The sequence below is a fragment of the Seriola dumerili genome, unplaced genomic scaffold (genome assembly GCF_002260705.1).
Source record: "Seriola dumerili isolate Sdu_G_001 unplaced genomic scaffold, Sdu_1.0 BDQW01000262.1, whole genome shotgun sequence".
Taxonomy (NCBI): Eukaryota; Metazoa; Chordata; class Actinopteri; order Carangiformes; family Carangidae; genus Seriola; species Seriola dumerili.
In genome coordinates, this window is record NW_019174517.1 from 696,685 (window position 1) to 710,111 (window position 13,427).

Here is a 13,427-nt window from a genome sequence, read left to right on the forward strand (position 1 = left end):
AAAGAGAATGCCGCTTTATCTCTGAGGCGTCCCGCGGGGGGGGGGGGGACGGACAGGATGTGAACAACAACCAACAGAGGACAGAGAGCCAAGGCAAAGCAAAGATTAGCGTCAGACGTCCAGTGGTAAACAACAACAACATTACAGCAACATGAGAGACCACTAGGAGCTGTGGAGGAGGACGGGAGTGAGGATACGAGTCTCCAAACATGAAAGGGTGAATGAGGAGAAAAATAAATAAATGGTAAAGCAACAGAGACCCATCATCCTTTCAGTTCATTTATAAAGTGGGAACCTTTCTTCTGTTGGTGAGAATGGACCCCCCCTCCCTCCCCCTCCTCTATTTACGCAAATATCAGAAAATGCGAGCAGTCATATGTTGTGCATGTAAATTTACTCAGTGGGGAAACAAATGGTGCAACAAATAAAGAATAACTGCTGAAGAAGACAGGAGCCCACTTTATGAATGACGACATGATGAAAATTAAAAAACGGTGAACTATGGAGATAGAGATGGTGCCAGGGTAACCATTTGAAGCCAAATTAAAACTCATCTGTGATTGCACTGATTGATTGATGCTATGCTGTAAGGAAATATAACCAATGTGCAAAAACACAGCAAGACACAAACGAGCTGATCTCATTGGCTGCAAAGTGTCTAAATGTGAATAAAAAACTTTTGTGAATGCTGTTGGTCTGTGATCTCTGCGCGTGTGTGTGTGTGTGTGTGTGTGTGTGTGTGTGTGTGTGTGTGTGTGTGCGCGCGCACTCTAATGTGTCGACAGCCCTTACCTGTTCTGGTAGCTAAAGTAGGCGGCGTCCCGTTGGATGGTGCATAATTGTTTTCCATAGCAGCATAGAGTTTGAGGGGAAAACTCAAACTGCAAAAGAGACGAAAAGAAATGTTTGCAAACGGGTTATCTGAGGAAAACTGGAGATTAACTTAAGACAAACTCCTGGTTGGACATTTTGGGAAACACACTTATTCACTTCCTGGCAGCGAGTTAGATGAGAAGATTGGTATCACTCTCATATCTGTCAGTTCAATATAAGGCTACAGCTAGCGGCTTGTTGGCTGTAGCTGCATGTTTACCATACAGACAGGAGACTGTCCTCTCATCTAACTCTCAGCAAGAAGGCATTTCCCCAAATGTCAAACTGTTCCTTTACAACACAATCCTGACCGTAAATTAGCTCAATAAAGAAAAGGGAAAATGTCTTCACTGAAGGGAATACTTAGTCTCTCTACACCTGCACAGGCAGCATGAAATGTGAAACACCCGCTCCCACCTCACCTTCCTCCCACAACAGTATCCCAGGCCCTGCATGACGGGGTCGATCTCCGTCTCGAACACCTCCGCCAGCTTGGAGCAGTACTTGTAGACGCGGGACGTCTTGCGGTTGTACAGCCAGGCGTTGTTGAACATCAGCCAGATATCCTCGACATATTGCCAAGGCTCCTGGTACTGTCCTGTGTCCAGCTTCCGCTTGATGGTCGACAGGTCCATGGGGTTCTTCACAATGTCAAAGTAGTCCTGGTTCGGAGGGCGCCGTCCGGATTCGAGCGGCAGGTCAAGGGAAATTTGAGAAGGGTCAGAGGAGGGAGAGAGGAAAGAGTAGCAAGATGGTGGAACGGTTTGGCCGTCCGAGGGAGGAAGATGAGAGAGATAGGGAGGAAGAGTATCGTCATCGTTGTGGCCGTCAGGTGTGATGAAGGCGTCGCAGTCGACCGGGCGGGACCAGAGTAGTAGGGAGAGAAGAGGGTGCAGGGGGACAATGTTGTTGAGCGCTGCAGAGAAGAAGGTTCGTGTGCAAACAGAGAGACATGACAACTTCTGCCCTCCAGCTCTCTGCTTTGCACCCTACATTTAAAAATCAAGTCGGTCTCTGTGCTGCGCAGCAGGGACCAGGCAACCGCCACGAGTCCGTCCGGTCCTCTGCTGCTCATTTAACCACAGGCAAAGATTTAAAAACTAGCTACAGATGCATTTTATTTTATCGTATTGCAACTAAAGCCCGGCATTGTGATCCTGCGATCATCTTTTGCCAATTTGTGTTTAAAAAAAAAAAGTACATTTCCTCATTTTGCCACACAGGGATTAACACTGTTTGACAGCCAGGGGAAAAGTTCTCTGCAATCAAAGCTTTCAGGCCTTTGTAGCGATCAGGGTGCAAAACCAAGAAGAACAGAGCAGTGGCAACAGCAACAGGCAGACAAGAGATTTACTGTTTTTGGCAACATAGCGGTTGGCATTAACAACGGCAGCAGCATGAGCAGCAATATGATGACGGAGTTAAAGCCAACAGTGCTGAGGTGAAGCAAATGTAAGAGGGACGGATGAGTCTCCAAGTTGTTTTTCTGTTCGCGTCGTCTGCCCTCCACTTCTTCTCGAAACATAAACACTGTTTTGAAAAGGAGGAGCGGAGAGGAGGGCGAGGGAAAAGAAAGGCTTTTTGGAGATTCACCCAAAAAAAAAAAAAAAAAAAAAAAAGAGGAGGTGTGAGTTTCAAAGAGCAGGGTCCATCTCCGTGTCACCATGGCAACAAGAGTTAGGAAACAGACCCTCATCTCTGAATGGAACCACTCACATGAACAAACAAGTGATGCATATTACCACACCAACCTGCAGGGCCAAATTTATATCACAACAATTCAGCGCTTAAAAAAAGAAAGGGAAAAAAAGAAAAAAGAAAAAAGAAAAAAAATCCCACCAGTTTGTGAGTAACTTCCATTTTCAATAAGCGGCTGAATGTTTATCTGAAAATGGCGTCGTACAACTACACAACAGTGTAAAGTTGCATCACTTGACTGCGGAGGTTCCTGAAGGAGAGGTGAGCCAATAGCCTGGCGCTCGCTCATCACTGCTCTACGGGGGGAAAAAATGGCCGAGGCAGTGGGAGGACTGACACTATCACTTATCAATACAATCATGATTTGTACCTGTAGGGAGGTGAATATTTAGTCTTATCAACTACTTTTTTGTTCCTCTCCCCTAATTTGGATGCAGTGAGGGTAAAGGTATTGTCCCACCTCTACACACTGCCCACCTGAACACTGACACACTACTACTGGTGAGGAACTGAACTAGAAAGCTAGCAATGGAATAAAAAGGATGAACACTACAAAAAAAAAAATGATTGAAATGAAATGATTCAAATTAAAAAAAAACTGAAAACTTTATGACAAAAAGGGCAAAAGTCAAACAAATTAAAGTGATAAATGAAAGCAACTGGCTCATGAACCTCTGTTACGGTTTAAAGCAAATTATGATTCCCATTGAAATACAATGTGGTGACATTTGTTTTTGGAGCGTTAAAGACAAGCAGCCATTAATCAATTATGCAAAAATACTCTGATGGATGTTTGGGTCACCTAATATTGTGCGACTAAAACAATAAAGATTTTAAATGTTTTTTTTCTGCCTGGTTTGAATTTATCATTTACTTTTTGTGCTTCTCCTCCACAGTTCCATCAAAGCAAAGGCAAAGGTTCATGAGACTCATTGCTTTGATTTACAAATGACAAGAAGTTTCAGAAAAGAGAACACACACCCACACACACACACACTCATACACAAACAAACACACCCTCACAAACACACACTCTTAATTTCATTTTCTTAACTTCTGACATGCAATGGGAGAAAAATCAACTAAAAAAAGGTTAAAGTAACTGAAGCAGATATATAAAATAAATTCTGAAAGTATGACAACTATGACAAAGCAGAAAAAAATATTAAAGATGAAAAAAAGTAAAACAAACAATGGAAAAAAAAACAAAAAAAAAACTACGTTTTCAGAGGAGTTGAAGCAAAATGGCAGCCAGTGCAGTCCCTTACCAGGTTAGTTTTGTTACTAGTTCGAATACGTACGGGTATTCCCAGTAACTGGGGGTCCACCGGCTGACGGAAGGGAAGGGACTCAGGGTCCTGCCGGTACAAAGCTTCCAGGGTGGGCATCAGAGCCTGACGCAGCTCCTCCGGCTTAAAGACTGGAAAAGGGGGAGCAATAAAAAAAAAACGGATGAGAAATGAGAGAGCTTGAGAGATGGCAGGTAAAAGCAGGAAGAGAGGAAGAGAAAAAAAGAAAAAAAGTCTCTGCTGGACTTGAGGATGATCCGGCAGTGAGACTCCACTGACCGCATCACGCAGCATTGTGGCATTTAACGACACCTGCGGGACATCATCAGACAGAGGAGGATTCTGGGTACAGAAGCCGCGGTGGCAGCCCAGAGTCAATGTGATAAAACTGGTGCTTTTCTGGTCTTTTTAACGTCCAATCACGACTCCACCGGGGGAGCATGGGTGGCTTTTTTTGTTTTGTTTTGTCTAAAAAGATCTTTTTATTAGATATTCAACAAATGGACACAACACATGTTTGTGTAGTGTACAGTGGGTGCATCAGTGAATCGTTACATAACCAAAATGTGCAATTTGTACAGTGTCACACATGTATTTCAACTTTACAGCACATGTTCATATTAACCCCTTCAACCCTCGCCAGCCCAAGCCTCCTACACAGCCGAGAGAGGTGTGTCTGCAAAGGGGCAAAGAGTTTTACAGAGACCAGCTGGAAGTCTGGTTTTACATTTAGAAAAGAAAGAGAGAGAGGGAGATAAATCAATAACAAAAAGGAGGGGTTTCGAAATGGATTACCTTCTGCAGGCACGGGTAAAGGAAAAGTTACTGAAGGGGGAAAATATATCTCTAAACAAACACGCCCCCCCCCCCGACAGTTGGCAAGCTCTTTCACTTCTTCTTATTATTATTATTATCATTTTATTCAAAAAGATATATTTGTACCTCCAACCCTCGTCTCATATGCGTCTGCAAACACCTGATGTTTTGTGGTGACGTTTTGGTGAAATCAAAGTGAATATTGCGACACAGCTACGACAGTTTTCTCTCTTTTGGACTCTCCATTCTTTAAGTCTCAGTTCTTGTTATTAATGCTGCGTTTTCCTTTGTACACTTTTCTCAAGTGAGTCAAGATTCAAAACTTACTTTTCTTCTTGCTCTGAGCGCTGGCTGGGGAGCTGTTGGTGCCCGTTGACCCTGAACCCTCCTCTTCCTCTTTGGGCTCTTTCTTCACCTCCGGCTTCTTGTCTTCACCCGTTGCTACCGACGACGGCACCGAAGACGAAGATGTGTCCATGGGCTCGCCTTTACACCCGTCTCCAAACGACTTCTCTTTCTTTATCTGAGACGAAGATTTAAACGTCAGTGTAATGAATTCCTCATCAATGTGATTATTTATAAAAACCGAATTTAAGACCTAAATCACTATAATCAATCAAATAATCAATCAAATAATCAAACCTTCAGATCTTAAATACAGATTTTCACACCCTGAAGTGTCAGTAAGTCACCGTGGAGAGTCTCACCTCTGGTTTCTCCTCCGTCTTCACGTCAGGTTGACCTTTGCCCATCTTCCCCTTGCCCTCTCCTTGTGCGTCAGCCCCTTCGTCGTCCTCCTCCTGCTTCTTCACCTCCATTTTAACGTCTTCCTGGCTGGGGGCGGGGCCATCTGCCGGAGCGAGCTGGGAGCTGGGATCGGTACTGCTGTTGACCGAGGCCGGAGAGGATACCTGGCCATCTGCCGTCAGGGAAGGCTTCGCAGATAGCTGAGACAAAAGATCGGGGACAGATCGAGTGAGGTTTAAGAAATGGCAAGTTAAAATCCACAAACAGGAAACCTTTGCTTTTTGTTGCTTTTCAACGCCGCTAATCTATTTCAAGGACTTTTTAAAAACAAAAACAACTTACTACTTAAGTACGACTCAAACATGAGGTTTAAGAAAAATAAGTCTGTGCTGGGGAAAGTGGTGCAGGGTGATCTACTCACTGGGGTCTGGGGCAGCTGCAGCGGCACATGAGCATTCTGGTTGGGCACTGAAGAAGGCTGACCTGCTTGGGGGCCTGAGGAAGCCACGCCCCCAAGCGCCTGCTGTGGAAGCTGATTGGCCTTCTCCGAGTTCACCGTCTGCCCTGATGGCTGTTGCTGTGAAGCTTGTTGTTGCTGCTGTTGTTGTTGTTGTTGCTGCTGCTGCTGTTGTTGTTGTTGTTGCTGCTGCTGTTGTTGTTGTTGTTGTTGTTGTTGCTGCTGCTGTTGTTGTTGTTGTTGTTGTTGTTGTTGTTGTTGTTGTTGTTGTTGTTGCTGCTGCTGCTGCTGGGGGTGCTGCTGCTGTGGCAGCTGGGGTGTGCTGGGGGTCTGTGGCTGTGGGGTCTGCGAACGAGGTAACGTGGGGGGTGTTTGATGGGGCTGAGGCGTTAGGCTGCGTGCTGGTGACGGGGAGTTTGTTCGGATGGATGGGCAGTGAGGGTAGGAGTTGGGCTGGGTGGGGGTGGAGGATGGAGGCAGGCTGGGTAGAGGCCCAGTACCACTGGCACTACCAGACCCCATGGAGCCCCCGGGGGCTCCAGAGCCTGAAGCAGAAGAGTTGGACTGTGGTGCAGGGCTGCTGGCTGGGAGGGAAGGCGGTGTAGACATCTGGTTCTGCTGCAGAGGACAGGACACCAGTTAGGGAAAGAAGACAAGCAAAGAGTCCCTGCTTAAACTAACATCAATCCAGCAATACAGAACAACATAGGTCAGACTAATTACAGAGAAAGGTTTTACTAGGTATACAAACTCTGGAACTTACAACACTTTATTTCTAAATCAGTCTCTTAGAAACCTATTAAATGAATTCATTAAACATGGAGCGTGCCAAAGAGCACAAATAATCAGTCTTAAAAGTTCTGGATAGAGCCAATGAAAAACCATCTCTCACAGCAGTCATGAGTAATATGCCAAAATCCTGATGACAGTTCAGTTAATCATACAGTATTCATCACTACCCATCAATTCCTGCAGAGCTACTCTGAGAGTTGGTGTCTGTGTTCCTCCTCGTTTGCATTAATTTGGCAGGTTTCCCACATGCAACTGAAAATATGTTTGAATTTCATTATATCAAGAGATTCTGCAAAGATCCAAGTTCCCCTTTACAAATCCAATTCATCTGCTGTCACTCGATGCTCACCGGTGGCACTGCAGTCTGCGGCCCTGGCTGGTTCATGCCAACAGGACCAGAACCAAGTCCAGGACTGGACCCGGGAAACTGGCCCGGGGGGAGGTACTGGTTCTGTAGCTGTGTGGCATTGGGTTGGCCCATCCTTGTTGCACCCATACCCATCTGCCAACGAGACATTAAGGGACATGTGACATCTTGACATCATTACAGCCAACGGTCAAATACTAAACATGGTTCTTCTGTCTTTTCCGATTCTTTGCCATTTGTGTAACGCCCTCCGTTCAGTCAGTAACATCTTCTCAGAATCGATTGTGGGACATGATTTGACAGTGATACCAACCTGGTTCATTGGAGCATTAATAGGAAGAGGAGGTGTCGACCTCTGACCCATCGACTGCATCCCCATCTGACCAAACTGGTTCATTCCTGAACGTGAAGGAGGACAGAAAACAAGAGACGTCAGAATTGAATCAAACTATTTTTTGAACATCAGATTCGACTCGATTGTTAATGATCTTCCGGAATTCAAAATGCAAAGTGTGTGTGTGGATAACAGGCTGCGCTTGTATTCCAGTGAGGGAGGGGGCGCAGTATGACCCGTCGCTTTCCCTGTCGGCCAATCAGTAAACTTACAACGCTGCCGTTCTCTTCGCTGACGAAAAAATTGAGAAAAACTAGCGAGACTGCTGAACGTTTAATTGCGACAGTAAAAATGTGTGAGAGGTAACGTGTGGAAGCATTCTGTGGATTAAGGTAAGAATGTTTGTTCACTTAGTGAAAACACTGCGCTACAGCGACGTTAGTCAATGAACAAAACACAGCCAGAAAAAGGAGGTGAAAAACATGGTCAGGATGTTAAGCATGAACTGCGAGAGCTAAAGTGGCTAGCGGGCTAACCACAGGATTACACAGAGCTTTATCAAACACCTTCTCTCACTGCCGGGTCAAAATTCATACTTGTAACTTCAGCATCACACACACACACACACACACACACATTGTGGGAACGAAAAAAGCTGAGTTTTAACGCTGTTTCCTGGTTCCTGCTCTCAGGTGAATGAACACCCCTTCAGATGTCTCCGGCAGCTTGATCAGCTTTGAGCTTACTCTTCTTCACATTCCCAGGACGTCCTGTACACTCTTGGTAATTTGCATTTGTACTGACCTCAGAACTGGACGTGGTATTTAAATACATTTCTCCACGTCTGTTCACTCAACATGCCTTTGTAATAGTATCATGTACACGTACCTGCTGGGGTCTGCATCCTGTTGACCATCTGATTGGGTCCAGCTGGTCGGGCCATGGACGGATCAGCGTGAGGACCATCTGACAGGTTGATAAGAGTTACAGAAATGACAGAGCTCATCTTCAAAACCACAGATTACCAACAAGCCACGACTAAAAGATGTTTAAAGAATGAGAAAAGTGAGGCAAACAAACTTTATCACACAAGTGTATTAGACTGGTGGAGTGTGAACATGATTTCTCTCTTTTTCATCTAAGATTTGAAACTTCTGATCAGCTTTTACTGATCGACAAGTCGAGCTCAAACTCCTTTTTGTATTATTTGCATGCCAGCAGTATGTGTGTGTGCATTCATGTGTGTCTATGTAGGGAGGTCAAAACAGTATGTTTACTTACTTGGGGGTTGCCCCGGGGCCATGGGCGGCTGTCCCATGCTTGGAGGCCCCTGTGGGAGCCCTGAGGAGGGTAATCCAGTTTGGCCGGGCATCATGCCCTGCTTCTGGAGCCGTGTCCTCCTCTTTTCCTCCAGCTCCTTTTGGATCTTGTAGATCTTCTCCGCCAGCAGGTGGTAGTACTCCGCCTGGAAGGTGATGCAGCAGAAGGGAGGGAGAATGTTACAGGACACATCTGGATGAAATATATGCATTTTATTTCCTCCTCCTTAACTGGGAACTGATAGTGACGCCACATCACTTAATGCTCTGCGTTTTGTCGTTGGTTTCTTACCCTGCTGTTGGCTGACTCGTACATGTCCCCCTCTACTTTCCGAGCGTAAGCCACCAGGTTCTCCATCCGCCGGTCTTTCAGTGCAGCTGGGTCGGGAGTGGGGAAGATGGCCTGCACACTACTCCAGGACACACACATGCACAAACAGAAAGGACATAAAGCTGCAATTAACTTGAGGACAGAGGCGACCGATTGACACCCTGTGCTGAAAAACTAGCTGCTGCCCATAGTGAGATATTTTTTTGGGGCCACGTGCGAGACAAAGCAGACTCACAGTTTGTGGACAAGGTGGTTGCGGAGGTCCTGTGTGATGTCTTCATGCCAGGACTTCCTCATGCCTGCAGCAGAAGGAGGAGTCGCTGTGGGCATGGAGCCCAGGTTCCCCACACCATCACTCATCAAACTGAGGGAAACAAAAAGGACAAGAAGAATAACGAGGAGTGAGACTTCAGAAAGTCTGTTTCACGACAGCAGCCTGACTTAGGAAAAAGTAAACAGCTGTGATCAATTAAAAGCAGTCATACCTCTGTGCGTTCATGCTGTTGTGCAACATGGCGTCTGGCAGTAGGCTGGACTGCTGGTTGGGGGGCTGCACTCCCACTCCACCATTCACTCCCATGGAGTTTCCTCCTGCAAAGTGACAGTCAGAGAGTTTGAATGATATGTTTTTTTATTGGGAAACACAGACTGCTGCATCAGAGCGAGGTCAAGAACGAACACCCATGCTCAGTGATCCCAGGAGGTTAGCATATAATTTGTGACATGCACAGTGGCATTACAAACTAACCCATGGTGTTTAGAGTCCTCATCCCGGGCTGCCCCTGCAGCCCCTGGTTTGGCATGTTGGCCTGTGGTTGCTGCTGTGGCATCTGGTTGCCCTGGTAAGTGAGGCCCAGCGCAGCGTAGGCCCTCTCTATGGAGCTGGGGTCAATCTGGTTGGGAGGGTTCAGATTTGGAGTGTTGGACTGTCCACCCGGCACCCCTGAACCTAAAGAGTTCACCAAACCAACCCCTGCACTGTTGACAAGAGCTGTCGTGGGGAGGAGAGAGGGGAGAGGTGATAAAGGATGAGCATTTGTGGATTCAAGCCCACTGTTGTGCAATTTAAATGGCTAGTAACAGGGTTCTTTATCATTTCATGGTAGATCATAACTGATAACCATGAGTATGTATGCTACTCAAAAATAGACACACACACAGAGTCAGAAACACTCACACTGCTGGTTCCTCTTGTCTCCAGCGTTCTTCAGTGGCAGGCAAACAGGACAGTCGTGTCGCGTGCAGTTTTTCCAATGAGAGATGATCTGTCTGGATGAGGCACAGTGTGCCACTGTAGAGGAAGAGACGGAAATGGATAAAAGTTTGAGAAAGGGGAAGAGAAGTGAAAAAGAGAGAAGAGGGAGAATAAGTGAGAATGTGACAGAGTGAAAGAGTGAAAAACATGAGATGAGATGAAAGAGAAAAAGGAAGGAGAGAGAATAAGAAAGTTATCGTACGAGTCCTTCAGTATAAAAACACTATGTCCAGATGGCGACTCAATGAAAGTCGGAGCAAGGAAAAATGATAGTAGAACAGCCACCTAAAGAGAGAATAACTCATGTTGGTACAACGAAAAGCTGGGAGGCAAACCAAGGGGGGGATAAACAACAAACAAGAACAAGGCAAAAAAAAAAAAAAAGGAATTGCTGCAGATACATTATAACTTTACAACTTTAAACACTGCCTAGTGTTCATGATATAAACCACACACCATAAAACCAGCAATCAGCATAATTCAGCAGACTCACCCTGGCAGGACTTGCCAGCCTGGCAATGAGTCATGTGGTTGAGCACATTCTTCATGGTGCGGCAGTGCGGCAGGTTGCACTGCCGTACCTCGCCGTTGGCCTGCTCCCTCCGCTGGCACTTGTGCGCGTGGAGCAAGAGGACCAGCTGCTGTTGAATCAGCTTCCGCTTCTCGGGGTCCGCAGTAGGGGGCGCTGCGCCGGGACCCGCCCCTACGGCACTGAGCCCAACCTGGGCCCCTCCCACTGCTGCTGCTGCTGCTGCTCCGCCGACAGATACACCACCAACCGCTCCAGGTTGCTGCTGCTGAGAGGCCTTGAGACAGAGAGGAGAGAGAGGAGGCAGCGGCGAGCATTAGAGAACGATCAGGTGTGATGGGTCCACTTCAAAATGATCAATCTAGGAACAGATTGGCAGCTAACACATCCGATCAATTATCAATTTTTCCAAGACTTTGTTGAAATGTCCCCTCCCTGCTGTAGTAGTACACAGTCTGACCATGTGTAAAAAAAAAACTTAAATGTTTGTCTTAACATTTATTAGACGATAGATGAGGCGTTTACTGTCACGTAAAAAGGCTTTATTGATGACTTTAATCAAAAATTTGAAAAAGAAATACTTCAAGAATTAGAAGTAAATTAAGATTCAACAATCAAACACTCAAATGCTCCGTGAAGAAAGGAGCAAAAAGTCTATTTCACGAACATGGCTTCCAGCTACTCTGTAATTAAAAACAGGAAAACCATCTAAAGAATGAATGAGCCCCTTCTCTGTTGAAAAAAAAAGAAAAAAAAAAAAGATAAAGCCTGTATTTAATTAAAGCCAAATAGCAATAAGCAAAATAAACAACTCAAGCCTGTAATGGAACCATGATCTGTTGGCTACTGTTCGCTGCAGTGATTGGAGACTGATTGACGGATACTTCCATTAAGTCCACCTTTCGTAAGAATCATTGCCATTTGAGATATCGCATGTGACAGACGCACAAGGGAAACAAAAGAGGATGGAGAACATCCACCCGCTGATTTAATCAAGAGTTTATATGAGCTAAAAATAAAAAAAAATAAAAAAATAAAAAACCTAAGGGCGTTTCTTGTATCAAGGTCATGAATGTTTCTCCATACATTCACATACAGTTTACAGACTTCCACTGCAGGCGGACGGGGCAGTTCTGGTGCATTCTGTTGCTCTATAGCGTCACTTCAAAAGGAGTTCATTCCTCTGAGGTAACTGTAATTATGATTTAAGCGACTTCTTCATTAAAATGCCACACAAAGCAACCATGTCAATGGTGTTCCTCCTCGCCACCTGCGGAGTCGACTCAGGCTACTTCCCCTTTGAGAACTCGTAGTTCATCTGAAATATCTGTAAACCCACTGAAGATGATTTACCTACTGATTTGATTTCTTGCTGTCAATTTCAGATTGGTCTGTTCAAGTAATAAGCTGGAACGCTGTAACATACATCTGCACAACCCACGCCCTCCTTAGTGGAGGACAGGAAAATATGAACTCTTCTTATATTGGAAACAAACTGATGACCCCAACACTTAACCTCCCACAACTGCTAGGGCAGGAATTACACAATGGACCTCATGCAAACATTCACTCTCTTACTCAACTGCACAAACATAAATGTTGTTTCAACTTGACAGATGCCACCTCTTCATGAGTAGGTGCGCTCTCCTGAGATTTCATTACTTGCACTGACGATGCATCCATGTTACTACACAAGGCTGAATGTTTGAGTCACAAAAGTGTTACCGGAGCATAGCGAGAGAATTTCATGCTGGTAAACTTGAAGTCCTGCAGTCGGGATTTAGCAGATGAAAAACACAACAAATTCATCAGTGTCAGTCGTGGTGGGGACCTGATAAAACGACTACCGTCATCACAGAGCTGTACCGTGATGGACATTAAGAGGGAATTATCTGACAGGAAGTTAAATGCTGAAAAACGTCTTGCTAAAGGAAGTCGAGCCAGTAAACGGTGCCTGACAGTCATGCACATGATTGATTATTAGTGTTTGTCTGCACAGCGTTTACATCTTGTCAGTCTTCTGTTGGTAGAGAAACTGGTTCATCTGCCTCTTCCATTCCCTCACACACACACACACACACGCATGTACATGCACTTATAACAAGCTATCTGCTAAAGACTGATTCAGGTCTGCCAATAAGTCTTGCCCTTTATTTATCAGTGACCTGTGTGTGTGTGAGTCCCTTTGTTACCTTTGGATGTAAAAAGGAAAAGTGTGTAAAAAAGGTTCAATATGAGGAAGTGTGCAATTCTAAAATATGTGTATTTAGTTCTACTTTGAACCATTCAAGAGACTTCAGTTAAACAGCAAGGTTAATCTACAGTAATGTAAGAGGCCTCTGTGATGGCTACAGAGTTTATCCACCTGTATGGGACAGAAATAAAAATATCTTACCATCCCAGGCATGCCTTGACCCGGTGGCGCCTTCTTGTCCATGTTGAACTGACTGGCCATATTGTTGGGCAGGCCTGCCTTATTCTGGAGCTGTGGGCCCAGCCCTGCTCCAGGCAGCCCCTGGCCAGCAGACTGGCCGTACGGACCGCCATAGGGGCCCGCGTTGGCCATCATATTCATCTGGAAAGCAGGATTGGGGGGGGGGGGGGAAAAAAAAAAGGGGGG

General features: G+C 45.5%; 1 protein-coding gene across 1 annotated transcript in view; it reads right to left on the reverse strand.

Moving 5' to 3' along the window:
- LOC111230324 (histone acetyltransferase p300-like) overlaps positions 1–13,427 on the reverse strand; it is a 31,256-nt gene that overhangs the window by 13,653 nt on the left and 4,176 nt on the right. Inside the window, exons 3-21 of the mRNA XM_022757018.1 lie at positions 13,203–13,382; positions 10,772–11,084; positions 10,201–10,314; positions 9,772–10,014; positions 9,509–9,614; positions 9,259–9,387; positions 8,985–9,102; positions 8,655–8,838; positions 8,262–8,339; positions 7,353–7,438; positions 7,022–7,174; positions 6,204–6,495; positions 6,050–6,066; positions 5,845–6,018; positions 5,384–5,623; positions 5,004–5,199; positions 3,840–3,991; positions 1,296–1,535; positions 793–881 (exon numbers count right to left, since the gene is read on the reverse strand). Coding sequence (XP_022612739.1) covers positions 793–881; positions 1,296–1,535; positions 3,840–3,991; positions 5,004–5,199; positions 5,384–5,623; positions 5,845–6,018; positions 6,050–6,066; positions 6,204–6,495; positions 7,022–7,174; positions 7,353–7,438; positions 8,262–8,339; positions 8,655–8,838; positions 8,985–9,102; positions 9,259–9,387; positions 9,509–9,614; positions 9,772–10,014; positions 10,201–10,314; positions 10,772–11,084; positions 13,203–13,382 — 3,104 coding nt within the window. The remainder of the gene's footprint in view (positions 1–792; positions 882–1,295; positions 1,536–3,839; positions 3,992–5,003; positions 5,200–5,383; positions 5,624–5,844; positions 6,019–6,049; positions 6,067–6,203; positions 6,496–7,021; positions 7,175–7,352; positions 7,439–8,261; positions 8,340–8,654; positions 8,839–8,984; positions 9,103–9,258; positions 9,388–9,508; positions 9,615–9,771; positions 10,015–10,200; positions 10,315–10,771; positions 11,085–13,202; positions 13,383–13,427) is intronic.